The sequence below is a fragment of the Schistocerca nitens genome, chromosome 7 (genome assembly GCF_023898315.1).
Source record: "Schistocerca nitens isolate TAMUIC-IGC-003100 chromosome 7, iqSchNite1.1, whole genome shotgun sequence".
NCBI classification, from domain to species: domain Eukaryota; kingdom Metazoa; phylum Arthropoda; class Insecta; order Orthoptera; family Acrididae; genus Schistocerca; species Schistocerca nitens.
This window is the reverse complement of record NC_064620.1, coordinates 499,554,319-499,575,485: the sequence shown is the minus strand read 5'-3', so window position 1 is coordinate 499,575,485 and position 21,167 is coordinate 499,554,319. Positions and strand designations below refer to the sequence as shown.

At 38.2% G+C, this 21,167-nt stretch overlaps 1 protein-coding gene across 1 annotated transcript in view; it reads right to left on the bottom strand.

Annotated features, from left to right (window-relative positions):
- The window catches only part of LOC126195706 (gastrin/cholecystokinin type B receptor-like), a 343,046-nt gene extending 322,260 nt beyond the window's left edge, over positions 1-20,786 (bottom strand). Inside the window, exons 1-2 of the mRNA XM_049934335.1 lie at positions 20,748-20,786; positions 15,487-15,608 (exon numbers count right to left, since the gene is read on the bottom strand). Coding sequence (XP_049790292.1) covers positions 15,487-15,608; positions 20,748-20,786 — 161 coding nt within the window. The remainder of the gene's footprint in view (positions 1-15,486; positions 15,609-20,747) is intronic.
- Between the last annotated feature and the right edge of the window lie 381 nt (positions 20,787-21,167).

Here is a 21,167-nt window from a genome sequence, read left to right as displayed (position 1 = left end):
TTTTTATTCTCACCAATCGTTCGTGTATGTACGTTAGTGAAGGTGTAGTTTTTGTTTGTGTCTTTGATTCTTCAGATCATAAGTCGGTTGTTGATGGGTTTCACATTTTTGTACTGAATCCAAAACTTTTTGTCTACAATGAAGGCCTTGCCAAATAGTGCTGCTCCTTTGCCAATGTTCTTATTTGACTACCTTTGAAGATCCTGTAATTATTGCAATCTATCGTTTCAGAATCCGTGAAGAATGTTTCTTGTAGGGCGAGGATTTGGATTTTCTTCCTCCTGTTATGTTGTGCGATCATGTAGATTTCCTGCTCGAATGAGTGGCCGAATTTTGAAAGTGCCAAAATGAGGATTTGTGGGAGTTTACTAGACCACTACGACTTGCTCTCTCGTTTAAGTCCAAGCTCCCAAGAGTCCGAATGTTTGGTTGCCACTTTTGGATTGAGTCGATCGCCCGTCTGGGGTAATTCTGACTTACTTGTGCGAATCATGTTTGCTTATCATCAGTTTTCTACCTTCTAACAGTTCTATTGTATTTTATTTAATAATTCTGATTATTTTGTTAATTCACCAATGCATAAAATACTTAGCTGCACGTGTCAAATAAAGGATATTAAATGTAGTGAATTAGCTGCGCCGGCCGCTGTGGCCGAGTGGTTCTAGGTGCTTCAGTCTGGAACCGCGCGACTGCTACGGTCGCAGGTTCGAATACTGCCTCGGGCATGAATTTGTGTGATGTTCTTAGGTTAGTTAGGTTTAAGTAGTGCTAAGTTCTAGGGGACTGATGACGTCAGAAATTAAGTCCCATAGAGCTCAGACCCATTTGAACCATTTTTTCGAATTAACTGCTGGGCATGAAAGCAGAAGTGTGCGGCTCGTCCCTATGACATTTTCGAGGCATCCTTTTTAAACAGAACCGTATACAGGCCACTGATATGACTTTCGAGTAACCGTAGGTAAAATGGCATTTTCAGTTTTGGTTGTTCACGGAACAGAATGGTCTGCAAAGGACATAAATTCTTTTTGTTACTATTTAGTTAATTATTTGTTATTTTTGGATACATGAAATAGGTTTCACGTTATTGCCCATTGTCGGCGCTAATGGCAAAGATTTCATTGAGCTGTTTGTTTATATTCGAACAGTGCATCATGGGACCAGGAGACACAGCAATTAACTTTCCTAACATTAAGTTTACACTGGAGACTTAAGAACGGAAGTGAGTTTCGCATGATGTATTACTGCCAAATAAAACAGATCGAGGAATATTGAATCATACATATAAAGAACTGATACAGTAAAGAACATACAAAGAACTGCTACACTGGCGTCTGTGTGCGAGATCTGCTTCCTCCTCTCGCACCGTACTGTCGCTTTCTGCTTTCTCCTTGCTGGCCCACAAATAAATACTATTTCTGGCAGCGATCTCGTTAATCGCAAACGGTAGAAGTCATGCCACCTTAGGGCACACATTGGAACACTGCCAACCATGGCACAACGTCTTTGGAGAAATAACGATTACCGTACATCACAAAGCATACGTGGAAGTCACATCTGTTTCATTGTTGTTTGTTGTTGCCAGATCGATACGTGATAGCGTGATATCACCCAGACGGATTTGAACGAAGAGAAACGAAAAGAAAAAAAACAGAGCTGTCGATATTAGTCTCGAATCATCATTTTCAAGATTTGCAGAAGTTTCTGTAGTATCCGTTATATTGAAATTAAAGACTTCGTTCCTCTGCGACCAGAAACTCTACATTGTGCAATCACAACAAGTTCCCTGAGTCAAAATTTACTCGCTGTTCATTGTTCGAAGCCACAGTGCGAGTAATTCTTTTTAATTCAGTTTTATTTCGCTAGTGCTACCAAAGTAAACACGAGCAATAATAGGCACAGCGACATAGCCGTCATAATTTATCCTGCAGCGACACCGAGCGCAACAGTTTTGCTCTGTTGAGTTAATTACGCAGTCAGCAACCTTTATGTTTTAACCTTTAATTAACTGCTGTCACAAAGCTACATTTTCTCGTATTTCGAACAGTCGTAAACATGCAAGTTAGTGGAGAAAGAGATCCCTCTCTGATACGGGATGGCAGTTGCCGAGTGCTGTGCAGAAGCAAGTTCTGAGCTTATGATGCAAATACTGGAAACATTTAAAAGGGCCTTCTGGTTGATATTTAAGAGAAACTCCTTATTCAGGTATAACAATTAAACAGTATTCACAGAGTAGAACACAACCAGGGTAGGTTAACGCAGGATGCTGGTGGCTGAGCTTTGAAGCTGTGGACTAGATTATCTAAAGAAATTCAACAATCAGCCAGTTTTTGCATGAAAGGAATAGAAACAGTATTTTTTTAAGTATTTCTTCGAACAAGAGCAAAAGATTGGAACAAAAGAGTTGTTTCAGAAATTATATTCTATGCTGATTAAACGCCGAACCAAAGTTTTGGCTCTGAGCACTATGGGACTTAACATCTATGGTCATCAGTCCCCTAGAACTTAGAACTACTTAAACCTAACTAACCTAAGGACGTCACACAACACCCAGCCATCACGAGGCAGAGAAAATCCCTGACCCCGCCGGGAATCGAACCCGGGCGTGGGAAGCGAGAACGCTACCGCACGACCACGAGATGCGGGCGAAAGTTTTGCTCACAAGGGAACCTCCCGATCGCACCCCCCTCAGATTTAGTTATAAGTTGGCACAGTGGATAGCCCTTGAAAAACTGAACACATATCAATCGAGAAAACAGGAAGAAGTTGTGTGGAACTATGAAAAACATAAACAAAATATACAAACTGACTAGTCCATGTGCAACATAGGCAACATCAAGGAGAATGTGAGCTCAGGAGCGCCGTGGTCCCGTGGTTAGCGTGAGCAACTGTGGAAGGGAGGTCCTTGGTTCAAGTCTTCCCTCGAGTGAAAAGTTTAACTTTTTATTTTCAGACAGTTAACGTGTGTCAATTATCAAAGTTTTGGTTGGTTGGTTGGTTTGGGGAAGGAGACCAGACAGCGTGGTCATCGGTCTCATCGGGTTAGGGAAGGATGGGGAAGGAAGTTGGCCGTGCCCTTTCAGATGAACCATCCCGGCATTTGCCTGGAGTGATTTAGGGAAATCACGGAAAACCTAAATCAGGATGGCCGGACGCGGGATTGAACCGTCGCCCTCCCGAATACGAGTCCAGTGTCTAACCACTGCGCCACCTCGCTCGGTCAAAGTTCAGGCACTCACACAGAATCAACTTCGCTCTCCAAAATTCCAGAACATATTCATATTTGCTTGGACATATGCAGGATTTGACGGTCTACACCGGGAAAAATTGGAAAACGTTAAAAACGTATGTTTTGACAGAGCACAGGGAAAACTGTGCGACTGTGAAACTGTTGCATTCATTTGTTGCAGTTTATGTGACAACCTCTTAAGTTTTCATTACTTTTTTGGGATTGATTACCAAATCCACAAGAAAACATAAATCGGGCAAGGCAGAATAATCTTTTTACCCATTCGCCAAGTGTACAAGTTAGGTGGGTCGACAACATATTCCTGTCATGTGACGCAAATGCCGTCACCAGTGTTGTATAGAATATATCAGACGTGTTTTCCTGTGGAGGAATCGGTTGACCTATGACCTTGCGATCAAATGTTTTCGGTTCCCATTGGAGAGGCACGTCCTTTCGTCTACAAATCGCACGGTTTTGCGGTGCGGTCGCAAAACACAGACACTTAACTTATTACAGTGAACAGAGACGTCAATGAACGAACGGACTGATCATAACTTTGCGAAAATAAATAAAGTAAACTTCTCACGCGAGGGAAGACTTGAGCCAAGGACCTCTTGTTCTGCAGTTACTCACGCTAACCACGGGACCACGGCGCTCCTGAACTGAAACTATCATTGATGTTGCCTATCTTGCGCATGGACTACTCAGTTTGTATATTTTGGATATTTTTTCCATAGTTCCACACAACTTCTTCCTGTTTTCTCGATTGATCTGTGTTCACTTTTTAAAGGCCTGTCCACTGTGCCAACTTATAACTAAATCTGAGGTGGGTGCGATGGGGAGGTTCCCTTGTCAGTAGCGTGTTGGTCCACCTTTTTAACGCAATACGGCATAGATTCCACATGGCATGACTTCGACAAGTCCTTGACAATTTTCCTTCAGTATGTAGCACCATATGTGTACACGCAACTCACGCAATTTCCGTAAATTACGGGTCGATGGTCTGTGGGTGCGGATGGCACCCGATAGCACCCCATCAGGTTCGGATCAGGTGAATTTGCTGGTGAAGACATCAACTGAATTCACTGTTATCCTCCTGAAACCACTGTGGCACGTGTCTGTCCTTGTGACACGAATAGATGTCCTGCTGGAAGAGGCCATTGCCGACGGGGAAGTCATGAAGTAGGGAAGGGCGCAGTTATGTTCACGTAGCCAACGGCTGTCACGGTGCATTTGATTACTACTGCGGTTCCCATGGAAGTACAGGTCAAAGTCGTCAGAAGAATAACGCTGAAGCCATCGACTTGCATCCGTTACGTGTAGCGTGTTTCGAGCAGTCGTCGGTCTGCGTAATGGCGCACACAGCAAAAATGCCAGCTGCAAGGAATTAGGGCAGTTGCGGATATGGTTCCAACTGAAATAAAATGAGACCAACGCAGACGTATGCTGTAATACAAAAGCCTTATTCAAAATGCAACCCCCTCTCACATTTTACAAGAAGACATATGAACTGTATTTCTAACCGTATAGCCGCGCGGGATTAGCCGAGCGGTCTGGGGCGCTGCAGTCATGAACTGTGCGGCTGGTCCCGGCGGAGGTTCGAGTTCTCCCTCGGGCATGGGTGTGTGTGTTTGTCCTTAGGATGGTTTAGGTTATGTAGTGGGTAAGCTTAGGGACTGCTGACCTTACCAGGTAAGTCCCATAAGGTTTCACACACATTTGAACATTTTGAAACATTTCATAGATCTTAATATAAATATATTTAGTTTTAAAATTATAAACAGCCGACCAGTTGCAATGGGTAAAGAGATCTTTACCTAGGTTTCAACAAATTTAAATTTGTAATTTTACATTAGTATGGACTGATGTATCATCGCCGTTTTTACAAATGTCTGCATAGATCCATTTGTCCAAATTAAAATATAGCCCTAAAAATAGGGTTTGTCATGTAAATATAAATTAGTACATGGATGTTGCAGAGCTCACAAGCGCTGTTTATAATTTTATTACGTGGAACCGTTGCTGTTGTGCAGCTATGTTTAAAATACTGATATTTAGTTTTATCGATACAGTATTTCGGCTTGTTTCGTTCTTTTACACATCCCTTTCTCTAACCTCATTGAATAGTTCCCAAAATTTATTTAATCTAAAATCGAGCATAATATATTTGTTTGGAAAAAAATAAAACTGTGAATAGAAGGAGAAAACTACAAGAATTAGTTTATTCACTGTGTTTCCCGTAAACAGTCAGACACTTATTGCAGAATTATGGAGTACAGATAACACAGGATGGGTGAAACAGAACTATCGTGGAAAATACATCGCCTAACAAAAAAGTTAAGCAAATAGAAAGGGCATTAACGGATGTCAATGTCACTTTGTATACGCACACACCATCGATGTGTACGTACTTGATTAGAGTTGCAATTCATTGTGGCAAGCAGAGTGACCACCAGAGTGCAGTAGTGTTGTCGATACTTCGTGTTGTTTCCAGTAATGGCAGGGTATTTAAGGGTGTGCAATGAGTCAGATGGTAAGCCATGACTGTCAAAGAGGTGTAGGTGGAGTTCACTCGTGTTAGACAGCGGTATCACCAAGTGACATTGTAAGGGAGTCACTATGAGACTCCAGTTGGCAGGCTGGTCGAGTCGTGCAGTTTGTGGAGCATTCTGATATGACAGTGGCCTAATACTGGACAGAATCATAATGTGACAGCAGACACACTCGTCATCGAGAATGCGGTTGAACACGAGTGACCACCTGAGGGGGGATTCGCTGAATTGGTAACCAAGCACTTCACATCTTTACCTGCCATCCCGCGCCATTGGTCGGAGACAAACTGCAACCGACAAAGGAATTACTGTCGCAAGTGTAGGCTCCCTTTACCACCACAATATAGAGGGCTGCGACCACAAAGCATGGACTCTGGCTAAATGGCGTTGAGCCGTAGTGCGCCTTTTCTGCCACACCAGCTCTTTGGGACGACTATCGATTACCCGGCTGTACTATGATCTTTACCGCTGTTGTGATCTGGCGGCGGGTATCTGCGGTCGGAGAGTTGGTCGTCAGACTCGCTACGAGGCGCTAGGACGTGCTTGAGGGGACGAAGGAGTAAAACACGCGGGCTCGGCCAGCAGCGGCGCGGCAGGTCCACCTTGCAGGACGGTCGCGAGTTTGTGGTGGGCCTGCCTGATGTCAACTCCGGGCGCTGCTCGTCGCATTGCTTTGGTGCCTGTTCTCTCGGAGAGACCCATCCCTCGAGACAATCTCGAACAACGCTCTCCATCGAAGGTGTAAGAGGTTTTGGTGGCTTCGTTTCGTGGAAATAGTAGGGTTGTAGCGACTGCCACTTGTTGGTTGGTTGCCCTAATGTGTGTGTTGTTGAAGTAAGAGCAGCCGCCAAGGTGTGTGATCGCATGGAGACCAGCAGTCACTACTAACTTTAAGGAAATCAGCGCCCCCAAAAAATGTAGTAACTGTAAGGTATTGAAGATATTAGGTCATAGTCTACTTGTAATTTTCTGCATACCAAGCTTACACAATTGGCAGTTACATTGCAGACCTATGCAACGAAATTAAAGTGCACAAAACCTAGTTTTGTTGTGAATAACGTGATACTATCTTGAAATTATTTTTATTTCATCTTTGTACACATTGTCGGCCTTAATCATATGTGCAAATATTGTTTGGCAAACTATGAGAGTGTAAAAGTCTTATACTATTTTAGAGCATTGGATTTGTGTACAAGTCTTAGTTTAAATATTTTACAGCATTGATATTGCTGCCAAATTGAAGTCGTTTATATTGATAGCACTTTTTTTTTGAACTTATATTGTTGTTCATTGATATCTTAACTTATATTAACTGATATTTGCTTGGTGTTTACCGTGTTTTCTGTGGTCTGTTTGTGTCCCAGTTTTCCACGAGTTGGGGTGTGTAGGAGCGGCGCCACGTTCCGCTTCAGTGCACAGAAGCTGTCACGTGTCGTCTAATGGGAAGTGACTCCCGGTTGGGCCCTGGAGTTTAGGTGTTGTTTTGGATGGATGGTCAGCTGCTTCCGGCATTTTAAGTCAAGTCACCTTTTGCCCAGGGCAGCCTTACGTCACTGCCCATTTGATAAACATTTAACATCTCTCATGAATATTTAATAAAAAATTAAATTTGGTTGCCTATGAATTATATTAAGTGTAACGTATTGTGCTGGTTGTGTTATTGCTCAAAAATATTTTAATCTGAGCCTCATTACTAAATTACTTCAGAACGTAATTTATTGTTCATTAAGTAATTCTAATTTGCTGCTCGCTTGAGAAGGAAGCTGTCATTCTGGATATTGTCTTTAAGATGGCCATTTGTTGATTGTATGTTAGCTGTTTTATAAATGTGGTCTTGATTAAATTGTTAATTTAGTGATCTGGTAGTTGTTTAAGGAGTGACATTATAGGGGCCTTCACCTTCCATGCTAATCCCGACTTCCTAAGTCACAAGCGTTGCATTGTGCTGAGTGACGAATCGTAGTTTTGTACTACCCCAGATGATCATCATAGGCGATAACCAAGGAAGAAGTTCCATTCTTCAAATTTTTTTTGGAGAGGTTCAGTGGTGTTACGTCTAGCGTCATGGTGGGGGGGGGGGGGGGGGGCACAACTTTATACTACGGACTTCCTGTGCCCTCATGTGTAACAGTACTGTGGAGAATTTTGTAACCGGTAATACTCGTCCATTCATGGCACATCTTCTATGAATTGTCTGTATAATGTAGGCACTACTATAGCCAGCAAGATCCGCAAAACGGTCCCTAACGAAGTATGATTCCAACACAGTGCCAGTATCCGGGATATCAAGGACCAGTTACAATTGTTGTGGGTCAGGCAGCCTCATGAGAGCATGGCACAGCCTTAAGAAACTCTTCCCAACCAGATCAGACTTTAAATCCAGGTCAGATGGGGTGCAACCTCATATTGATAATTGGCCTCTTTCAGCCAAATTCTTTCTAAATTTGACTGTACTTTATAATCACTTAAATAACGTCAAATACTCTATCAGTAAGTCAAATTTAAATTTTGTTAGTCCACCCTTTCTCGGTGCTTCATTCTTTTTCTGCCATGTATGTCATGCACCTTAAAACTGGCAACCAAACGTACATCTGCACCTGGATGTTTATGCTGGAAGATGGCCTGTCCAACTTAAGATATTAATGGAACTGATCCATGGTCCTGTTTACGTTACGTTTCGTAGCTACTGATACACTTTTAGAATTAGACCAATAAACAGGAGAAACATCTTTTCTGAAATTACATAGATTTTGCTATCTCTGAGCTCAAGTAGTAAACCTTTATTCTATTCAAACTATCAATCAAACATGATTATGTTCATATTTCCAATTCAGTTAGACATTGTTATTATTTGTGAAGTTATTGCCATTATTTTTATTTTCATAATTAATTTGAAAACATGTTTAAAAAGAAACGGCAAACTCTCTGGAAGTAAAATTGATGTGCTGTAAGGTCACTGAGCTCAAACTGCCCATTTTATCTTTGTTCTTCCTGGAGTAGGTCATGGGGTGTGTCACGGAGATGTCATGTCTGTTTTGCACTTTACTGGATATTATTTGTTGTCTTGTAAGATACTGGTCTGAACATCACGATTGTTTAATTTGTGACAAGAAACAATGTGTTCAAGATAAAACGCCAACAAATGCTCATTTTGAAGTACTTCCTTTTTTACATTAAAACTTTACCTGCAGCACCCACAAAACGTATATCAGTGGACACTGAGCAGCCAACAATAACCGACCATCTCCTCCTAATGCAAAAATACTTTGTTGACGCTGACGTACATCGAGAGAAACGATAACCGTAAAGGGAAATCAGAGCTCATACGGAAAGATATAGGTGTTCGTTTTTCCATCACACTGTTCGAGATTGGAATAATAGAGAATTATTGTGAAGTTGGTTCGATGAACCCTCTGCACTTAAATGTGATTTGCAGAATATCCATGTAGATGTAGATAACGTCAGAATACAATGGACGAAAACAATAAGTATTAGAAGAATCGTCATATTAACTTTTTTTATAAAAATTAGTTTTAAATTCTACCTGTGCTCGAAATCCACTGCCATTGAGACAGCAACTTACACAAACATACCCAAAGTATCTATAAGCAATGTTTATTTTATCGACACCAAATATTGTAATTTCGAGTACATGGGTTTGAATTTGGGGTCTGCAGATAAGATAGAAATAAGTATAAATATGTACTGAAATAATATCCATCTTGCAGGAACAAAATAAACAAGACTGTGGATACTCGTAAAACGTGACTCCACAAACAAGACATGTACTGGACAGTAAGAATGGCTAGCACTGTCGATGGTGGCAGCAGATGAACGTGTGAAAGTCAAGAAAAAAGGTTTCAGTTTTTATTTTCTTCTGTTTGTAAATGAAGGACGGTTATAGAAAATTAAACGATTATGTTATATTATTCCTGGGTCAAACGGTGAACCCAGTCTTTAAAGATTTTCGACAGCTGAGAAATGAGGAATGCTTTAATAGCTTTTGATCAATCTCAAAATAAGCATTTCGAAACTAGAAGATCGAAATTTTAGAAATGAGGAATACCTTAAAAACTTTTGTTAAATCACAAAATGAATGTTTCCAAACTACTGGACAATCACTCACAAAAGGTAATTAATTGCTTCAAGAGCCAATAGATAAAATTATAAAACGAAGTGATAAAGAGTGGAACATGTGTCAGAATCTAAAAGTGTAGTGCAGAGATCGATAGATTTCTCAAACGACTGGTTGTAGAGTGAAAAGGTGTAACATATATTGAAAATTTGGCATTTGAAAGTCTTAATGGAAAGACAGATAATTTTATTGCAACATTATATGCAGAGATAAAAACTATAACTAATCCATCTAATGTAGTGGAAAACATTGATGTTTTGAGTGAAGGAGTGAATATGGTAAGTAAAAGTAGATGTTCCTGGTGTTAAGAGAAATTGTTTTCCTGCTGTAAAAGATGAATCATTACCTTAGATGGTAGGGCAAATGAAGTTTTTACGTCAGTAGCTAAAAATCATGTATGGGAAGTACATCCTGAAATTTTCAATACTCTGTGTTTTCCCAAAACTTACTGCAGTTCTATAGTTAATTATGGCTTAGGTGGTTCAATGTACCAAAATCAATTTTGTAGTTAGTTTAGAAATAGAAACATACACGTTTGTAGTAATGCTGTGAATAACCTAATATTTGCAACACCAAACTTTGATGTACAATTTTGTAAATGTTACATGCAAATTGTACTGCAATATATCTTTCTATGTTTATTACCTGTTTAGCCTTAGTCATCAGTAAAGAGCGCAAAGCAAAGCGCGCCTATTGTATCCAGGAAAGGGGCTTCCATTCTGTTGTACCATCAGTTTTGTTGGCATGGAAAACAGAAGGTGTGCATATAACTTACTGCTGTTAACATATAAGAAAATTTCGATATACTTTGAGACCATGTTATTGGTAGAAACCTTTCTGAAAAAATGCTAATAAAATCTGTAACGAAACAATACTGAAAAACGTAGTTCTGCTGAGACTATTGCCTACGGATTTTACGCCAGTTATGTGGGATGGAAATGTTTGTGTGCTTTTGTGTGCTCATTGCGTTGAAATTACAGCCCACAGTCTTCCAAAGAAAGTTGAGAATATACACATATTTTAAAAGCAGACACATAATTGCCCGTTAGCACAAAAAAGTACTGTATATTTCACTATGTTTATACTCCTGTAACAACAGAAGCAGATACCTTTGTTAGTAATAGTGTAGATCGTAGATCATAAATTATAAAATAGTGCCGTCGATACAGATAATTTACACAGATTATCTACTTCTGTTGAAAATGGTCGTAACTGAGATGTCACTTATTGAGAGAAAAAGGGTAACAGTTATTTGTAAAATGAGAGCTATGTTTGTAACATGAAAGTTTTCTAGCTTCTGTGGGACAGAAAATTTTAACTAAGGAAATGGTAAATACAAAAGTAAAGTACCAATGTTTGTGGTAACTAAGGAATTAAGACACCTTGTGAGAAAATAATTGGTAACTCTGAAGGAGAGTAATACATATAAGCTTCTATTAATGAGACAACAAGGTATTTTCTTGCTTTATTTAACATGTAATGTGGACTTGGAATTTTTTGTGGTATGGATAGTGTTAGGATTTACATTACACACTTAATGATTTTGGTAACGAGTGTCTGAAAAAATTGTTGCCATATCTTGTTTCAGCTAATTAGTGACTTTGTAGTTTTCAAATATGTGATGGCCTTCTGTCCTATTTAGCTATACTCCACGATTTTCAAGTTAATTTATCTAGTAGCCTAAATGGATTTGGGATGATTCATAAACTGTGGTCATTATTGAAAATATTATGGAGAGACAGAGGGCCAGTTTGGTTTCTACTGGCATGCTAAAATAAAAAAAAATGATAATTGCAAGAACATGAAAGTTGTTAAAGATAATATGAACATGAAAATTATTAAAGATAATATTCAAAGCAGAGATCTGATTGAAAGTTTCAGTCATGAGTAACATATACTTCCAATCATTTCACATATAATGTGAAGTATTTATCAGTCATGTCGAAAACACAAGTTAATGAAAAATTGGAGTGATTAACATAATATAAATCTAATGAACAGGAAACTACTACTGCATGGTATTGTCCTTCTATGCGTGTTGTAGGTTATATCGAGATTAGACTTAAGTGTTGCTGGAATTGTTATCTGTAGTAAGGTGCTGAGGAGCTGAATGTTCTTATACTACTGTCATCATGTTTCTGTAAGATGGATTTACTGCTTTTGACGAAGCTTCAATCGACTTCTAAAGGAACAAGAACAAATGATGAGAGAAGATGATTCTTGGCAAATGTGTGGGGCTTTCTGGTGATCATGTTAGTAATTATATCAAGGAGAATTATGATGTAGAATTAAGAAGCAATTAGGTAGGAACATAGTGTCATGTATGATAGTAAATTATGTTTATGAAATCATGTGGTATGACATAATGAAGAAGTATTTGAAATTGGAATTGGGGAATGTGGTTAATTACAAGCCTAAGCTAAAGATAAGTCTTAAGATTTGATGATATTACATATACACAAGTACGAAAGTATGTGGAATAACTGAAATTTAATCGCTATCAAATGAAAAGGTATGTTATAGTTACATACATGCTAACTTATGTCGTAGCAGCAGAGGAGAAGCCAACTTTAAAATGCATAATTGTAAAGTACAATGAGATAATAAAAGAAATGAGAGGTCAGTATTGTTTGACATATCAGAATTAAAATTTAAATATAAAATATCGGTTCTACAAGGGACAAAGGGCTCTACACTGTAAATAAACAGAATGTGCATAAATTTAATTGTTTTTGATGGAAATTTTTTTTATGTAATATAGACATGAGTGTACTATATCCTGTCTGCCTGTCTAGATGCTAAGATTGTATTGAGGGTAAATTTTGTCTCTTTTTGAAAGCTACTATGCAACTTTGAAACAAGTGCTGTGTTTGGTTGTAAAAACTCTTTAAAGATTTTTCATTAGATATGCTTCACAGTTTATCCTGTACAGTTCAATGGAAAGATATGTAGATGTAATGTAATGCAGTTTTCAACATTATTGTGCTTTCTTAACTACTTTTTTGAATCATCTGAAACAGAGTATACTACTTTTGAATGAATTTTGAGCCATGCACTTTATAACTAGTAAACATTTTGGAGAAATGATGTCATTAAATATATTTGTATATTTCTTGGCTGTCTTGTTTAATGAAAGTATATGTAAATCTTCTGGAAACTGTTGTACCACCGTTACATAAATTTGAGTTTGTTCATAAATATATTTAATGAAAGAAGGGTCAGACTTAGTAGGCACTGTTGTCACATACTAGGTCAAAAGTTAGAATTTAAACTAGTATAGAAAAACTGAAATATTTTCTCATCTCATATTGTGAGTAAAAGCTTTTAAGATGAAGTTCCATGTTTATGAACAACTTCTGAGTAACTGCACCATCAATGTTCTGCAATGGCTAACATTTAAGAACAAAACAGTTTTTCAGATCATATGGATAAGGCAAGCTTTGAAAATCGTAAAGAGTGTGAGCTAAAAGTAATTCTGTGAGACAACTTAATAAATGATAACAATATTTTAAGTGATTGTGAATCTGTGCAGCAATTAATTTTGGACTGAATGTTGATACACAATGACGAGAATATTTTTTACAATAGGTCAGGTTCTGATCAATGCTATGATAGTATGTTGATGTAGGATCATTGTGAGATGTTCACGAAATGTGGTAGCAGAGATGATATGCAAATAATGACTTTTGGTGATGTAATAATGAGGATACTGTTGGTGTTGATGATTTTGTTGATGGTGTATTATTGGAAGGTGGTGAAGCTTGGGGACATGTACTGTCTGATGTTCATTAATATCAAAGGGTATATGTTTGTGTCTGGAAATATGCTGACTGTTCATCACATGGTTATTGTAGTTCTGACAGCTGAGAGAAAAGTAAATTAATGCCATCTAAGGAACTCTTTGATAAAGGATATGTTGCCATAACAGAGACAGTGAAACTAGTAGAAGAGTTAGTTAGGGGAACATATCTCTAACATTATCACGTTGCTGATTACTAATTTATACCACCAGAATGTTGATATGTTTTTTACAGAAATTTTTCAGTTATGTAATTTGAGCTAATTAATATAGTGCGCTTATAATATATTTTATTGGTTTTGAAGACCCATAAAAATTATAACATGTATGTGAATTCTGTTCAAATTAATTTCTTTCTGGTCCAATGAAAATTCATGTGCATGAGCTTAAATGTATTTGACATTGGTCGGCCTCTCAGTAGATATACTTCATTTTCCTTATATAGTACTAGTAATCACTCTATCACTGAAATTAAACTTTTGCTATCTTGTTGATAGCATATATACTGTAAAGAGCAAAGTTAGAAGCGCATTTTATTCAATATGCAAACTCAGATTTATGTTCATCATGGTAATTATATCTTACACACATTACATACACTTCACTTTCACAAAACTGTTTCCAAAATTTAATTAATTTTACATTTTTTCAAAATTTGCTTTTTCTGCAGTTTCATTTCTTTGGTGTCAAAACTCCGCTAGCATTTTCATGCTTATAAAATTCTTGGCTGCTGTTTTAATGGAACTGATCAATAGTCCTATTTTCATTTTTTTTACATACTGATACATTTTGAGAATTAAATCACACAACAAATAAAACATTTTCTGTGAAATTAAGTAAATTTCAGTTTTTGAATGACCGAATATTAAAACATTATTCTATTCCTGTCCAAACATAAACTAATTACATTCAAAATTGTCGATCAAACATAATTATTTTTCACAGTTCCAATTTAATCTCAATTTGAAGTTACATTTGAATTTAGTGTCACTATTTCTATTTTAGTAATTAATTTTGAAAGCATTTGTAAAATGAAATGGTAAACTCTTTGGAAGTAGAACCGGTATGTTTTAAGGTCACTGTGCAGACGTTACCTGTTTTACCTTTGTTCTTCTTATTGTCGTCCATTGGATGTGTTTACGAAAGTTCATATCCGATTTGTACTGTACTAGATGTGACACATTTTATTGTGAACGACTGGTGTTCATGACATATCTTATGGTTAGGTCATGTCTGTTCTGTACTCTAATGTACAATAATGGATGTGGGACCTTTTATTGTGAATGACTGGTCTGACTATCAAAATTGTTTGTTTGTGAAAAGAAGAGAAAATAAAATTTCTGTGTCGAAGATAAAACGTTCACAAATGGTCATTTCTAAACACATATTTATCAAATAACACTTACCTTTAGCATGCAGGAAATTTGTATTAGTGGACATTGACCAGCAAAGAAGATGTCGAAAAACAATGAATGATAAGAATAACTTAAGTAATTAGAAAAATCATCTTATTATTTCTTTTAAAAATTTGTTTTAACTTCAAATAGTGCTCAAAATACGCTGCCAGCGAGACTCCTAATCACGCAGACATATCCAAAAGTATTTACCTGCAAAGTTTGTAGTACTGAAATCAATTATTTTAGCTCTGAGTGCAGGGATTATGTTGGAGATCTGTGGAGCTAATTTCATTTTAGTTTCATGCATTCTACTTTGTGGTGCCATTGTCACAAAAGTCTATTCTGATGTATTATGGACAAGTGTTTACGACACTTACCTCTCGATGCTCATAGCAGTGAGTGTGAGCACGGAGCAGACGAAGGAGACGCTCTGCATGTAGTGCACCATCTTGCACAGGAAGGCACCCATCGTCCACGTGTACGAGAACAGCTTCGCCACCTGTGCACATGATGACACACGTTACAAGAAAGTTCACACGAAACTGAATACACTTAGCAAAGTGTAACTAAGCGAGCAGAAAGTCGTAATTTGAAACCTATCAGTGTTGCAAATATGTTATTCAATGCGACAATGAAGTTGAAAATTTGAGCTGGCCTAGATTTAGAGCCGGGATCTTCTAGTGATAACTGGTGATCGCGTGAGCCATGACTCCGCAAGAGTCGCCCACTGCAACTCCTCAAATTTTCAAGGTCACTGACATTTCTCTCCAATTTTCAACGACCAGCTCAACTACAGATCTCTCAAAGGCTACGCATATCAAAGGTACTGGAGGGCTGGATTTGATAGAGGAGGCGAGCTTTAACTATAACCAAGGACGTTAAAATCGTGAAAGCATAATTTTTGTAGTCTGGTTTTGATTACAATACGATGTTTTCTAATGTAAAGTAGGTAAATGGAAGATTTCCTCTTTTTATTATACAATTTGTTTATTTTTTAACATTTACATACGTTACTGTGAAATAATTCTTAATTATGTTAATAGTTTTGAGTACTTATCTTTTTTGATGAAAAATAATTTATTATTCGTTTGCTGTTGACATAGCTACTTCGCAAATTCAAATTATTTTAGAATTTTGTACATAAAGAAACACAGAAAGATACTGTACATATTTTATATTTTGGCCATAATTTTCTTCACGCGCAACTGTGTTTTTTACTTGTTACATGTTACCAAAAACTCGAACTCATTAATGAGGACAGTCGTATATGGACCCCGGGCACATTTTGGGCTTACTGTAATTAACATTTACTTCCTCTGTTCATTAAGAAGCTCATGTGCACTAGAGGAAAACACTTTAATTCACTGTTTGACAGATACTGGAGTATGATTCACTGAACCATATCTCTTCATGCATTTGGCCAACATACATATTTAAAAATTTCGTTAATGACACTAGAGAATAGTTTCAGTGGCATTACATTTCCTTTCCTCACTCTTCTTCAATAAATAAAATTTCTCCTTATTGTGATGAGGGCGCAGGGAAGATGTGGCACTGACATATATGTATTTCAATGTCCTGACGCACGTTCACTTATTGACTCATTTCCCAAGGGTTGGTAGTGCATATCAATTACTAAACCCGAGAAAAATTTTTAGTTCATAAACACTGTTCACGATTTGAATCTGTTTGATTACTACAGTGTAAACGTAATGCGGCGAAACACTTACCTCATTAGAAGGTAATGTCAGAGAACTGAGCTTCAAAGTTCCCTCGCAATATATGAAGTTGATTTCAAATAGCACCACGTAGAGAAATATAGAGGCAAAATTTTATGATCTTTCCATTTACTATTCATGAGATTTTTACCGGTGGGGCCCTAGGTGATACAGTATTTCTGCAGCGAATGCAGCTAAGATTAACTGTTGTGGAAGAGGAACAGTGTGTGGATGGCGATCATGACAGCCCACATAAAGACGCTAAGGATGATGATGATGATGATGACGATGATGATGATGACGATGATGAGTGCGTGTTAAAGGGACTAAACTACTGAGTCATCTGTCTCTCCTTATCATAAGAGAAACGCGTAAGAAGGTTAACTGCTACAACTATACAAGCAAGTCAAAGAGTTTAGAAGGGCGTGAGAGTAGTTTCACGATCGGTAACAGAAAACAGAGATAACCCAGACAGCATGTTGCCGAAGAGGGTCTGGGGGTACAACGAAATGAGGGGGAAGAGAATAACCTGCGGTCGCATTGGGTGTACCCGTCACAGGTGGAGGCTCCCCGTGCCGCCCCCTCACCCCCAATCCCCATCCCGCCTTCCACGTCCTCCCCCCCAAAATAAAACCACCCGTGGAAGTGGCGGAGTATTATAGTTTAGTGTAAAACCTGCTCTCCGTCAGGAAATCCAACAGTTTGGTCGTGGCTGTCTCGTCATCCACAATCATCTCCAGTAACGAGGTACGCAAGCTGAGAGCATATCACAGATCGCCAACAGGTCGCACCCAACAAGAATATGCGCTGTTGTCAATAGGCTATCGCAGCTGCAGTGAGGAGGATCCTCCCGACACAGAAGGAACTCGTGGGTGAGTCTCGTGTGGTCGCTGCGTAGTCGACACAATACAATGGCTTCTGTCTGAGAGGCCTAGAAAGATGTATGCCACACCTTAGTGGACTCCTTAATCGCTCTCGTTTTGGATCGTAGCTACCTGCCACTCCAATTCCCAGAGACTCAAAAATATTGCGTCGAAGTTGTAATCGGAAGTCTTTATCCCGACATCAAGTTGATCTCCTTTAACCGCGTCTTCAGCGAGATGGTCAGTAAGTTCATTTCCTGGAATGCCTATGTGATTCAGTGTCCAGATGAAAGCCACTGTCTCTCCAGAGCTGTTGAGGTCAACCAATGGGTCCTGGATGTTGGCGAACAAAAGAGTTTTGGGCTAGCATAGGGTTATCGTACGGGCACTAAGGAACTGCAGTACCCTCTGTATGTAATGGGTATTATAGACAACGTGTAATATAATGATCCTGTTTCCTTCAATTTCTTTTTTATATTTCTGCAATATGTGATCCCTAAGCTTAATGTCAGTAGACAAGTCTTAGTTTACGAAAAAGAAACTAAAATGTTTGTATGGAACTGTGTGGTTCACAGTTTCAGCGGCGTGATGTCTGCCTCGGTTGCCTAAACGCACATAGGAAGCTGCACAGGAGGCTGCAAGGAGGAGAGAGCCGTTCCGATCGTCGCGGCTGGTGAAGGCTCAATGTGATATAGTTGAGAGTTAGATTATTACCCTGCTTCCAGCAATTCTACTCGATTTATTATTTTCGATTCTTTCGTTTTACAGAAACCTTTAATCACAGCGTTGCATCCACAATATTTAAGTTCTGTGACTAAACTCTCTTCAGCAGCTTAAGTTGTCACAGCTGTCTCTCAATGATAGAGCTATAGTTAAGGAAAAAGTTCGTTCAACACACGATATTCTAATATATTTATCAGGCGTAAGCAACAACGAGAATACAGGGTGTCCCCAAAAACACTGGCAAACTTTTGGGACAGGTTTCTTCCACAAAAGAAAATAAAAAAATCTGGAAAAGAAGGGCTCTGAAGACCATACCTTAGGAGATAGGAACACTTGTTCATCTCTGATACTATGAAACACGTTTATTCTACTGCAATCTCTTTGCTTTTAGTATTTTGGGTGGAAATAGTATGGACCAAAACAAGAAAAAAAATTTGTAGTAAACATAAGCTCTAAAATGCGTACCTTAAGAGCTAAGAGTGTGTGTTCGGTAAAAGAGATGTGTTTCACACTAGTGAAGATGATCAAGTGCTCATAGCTCTTAATGTATGCTAGACTTTTTTCTTGTTTTCGTCAATACTTCCTCTTCCCAAAATATGGAGAGCATAGTCCTTGCAGTAGAAGAATCAAAATTGAACAAGTGCTGATACCTCGTAAGATATGCATTTTAGAGTCCATGTCTACCAGATATTGTTACTTATTTCTGTATAAAGAAGTTGTCCCTAACGTTTGTCGTTTTTTTTTTTTTTTGGGGCACACACTATATTCGAAGCTATAATTGTGCATGCTGATGTAACATCGCATCTTCTTAATACTTTTCCGGATGTGACGTGCGAGTATTTACATTTTTATGAACGAAATTCCTGTGACAACCGCGTGATAAGTCAAACAGTGTAATGAGTACACACTTCACTAAAAATTTCTACATAACGGACAATCTTGATTTGGGGCCAAGAATGAGAAGCTTCCCTGTGAACTTTGCGTCTAAGTAATAAATGAACTGTAATACGACAATCCGGTGGTAGTCCGACTGAGTAGACGTATATTGAGTATTTGACCGAAGCTAATTCGATGTATTTTTTAAATAAGGAAAACTTGTAATATTTCGATTTCCAAAATTTTGGTGATTTGATAAGGTCATTACAATTTAGATACGAAAAATAATGATGGCTTTGTCTGAAGGATAAAGAATACGTCCTTGCTAATGTGAAAAGATAACTACTAGTTTTTATTTCAGGTGGTACAGAGTATACGAGTCCCGAAATTAGCAATCCTAGAGCCTCCGCAAAGTTATAACTTTGCTGAGAGAGTTTTTATTCGCCGCAAAAGTGTTTTCCTTCTTTGAGGTTTTTCTAGAACGGTTAATGCTTACCAGATTCCAATCTAAAATCGCGTCTTGCTGGGACAACTTCCGCACGGTCTCTTACGAGCATTTCAAATTAATTCGCCTTAGGCGAACTTAGCAGCGAGATGTCGGGCAGCAGAAGACTAAATTCGGAGAGCTGGAGAAATCCACTACCAAAAAGAGAGCCACTTTGTAAGTGCACTGCTACACAAGTAATAAAAATTATGTATATAGTTAGGAGATTAGCTTTGATATTGCAATTAAATTCCAGATAAGAGATCATCAAACGGATTAAAATTAGTTTCGTGTGATACATTAAAATACCAGTGACACAGTTGGCTAAAAAAGAACCGTGAAATTTGTTCCAAAATAATAGACAACAATTTCTCTTATGGAAACTTTGAAACCTGCTTACTTGGACAAGTCGATGAGAAGGATTCAGTGAAGCCAGGCGTATTTAGACAATTAGTAAATTTTGCAAGTAAGAATGACATTTGAAGAACCACTTAGGAGCAGGATCAGTCTTCAAAGGTCTTTCCAAGATTATTTAGAATGAGGAAGTTGCCTGCCTGATACAAATATACCGTGGGGATATAAGGACGGAAACTAGAAATGCTTACTTTATAGCTGCCGTGGGTGATGACAAAACACTGTTTCGGAAAGTACTCAAATGCCACTTGTTCTACGGTACGTATTGGATAGAGAATAGTTTATCGTTGTCGGGTATTCCTTACTCCAGAATATCAAACTGCAGGCAGCATATTTTAGAATAATCGGACTTAATACTTTAAGGAAACGGACAGAAATTGACAGCTCAGCATGTGATAGTGCAAACGTGACAAAAGGCAAAAAAGAAGAGTTTCAAGCAAAAATTAAAGCTGGTTACAGTGACGTACGTATCATTCACTGTTATGCATGCCAAGTAAATGTAATAATAATAAAAACAGAAAGTTTTACATGAAAACCATATTTTTTTCTAACATTCTGACTGTTGCCACGTTCTTCTCAAGATCAACACCTGTGTCCATTCTCAAGAAGCATACGGATATCAGCATTCCACAGCCATCCTCTACAAGATGGAACTTCGACATACGAACCATAAACATACTTTATGCAAATTTGTAACTTTTAAGAAAAATGCCCTACTGAAATTCCGTCAACATCAATGGCAGATAAAGCCATTGCACAAGAAACGGAAATTTTAAAATACGCGGATGTGGAAAATTTCAACACTTAATTAGAGCTTTCTCACTACAGTTTGCCCCCTGTTCGAAATAATTTTCAGTCAAATGCGGTCTCAAGAAATTAGTGTGTTTAAAGTTAATAACAATATAGCGAATTTAAAACGTCAGTTATAGAATTAAAAGACTCAGAATACTACGGAAATCCTTCAACGACACTCCCGGCAA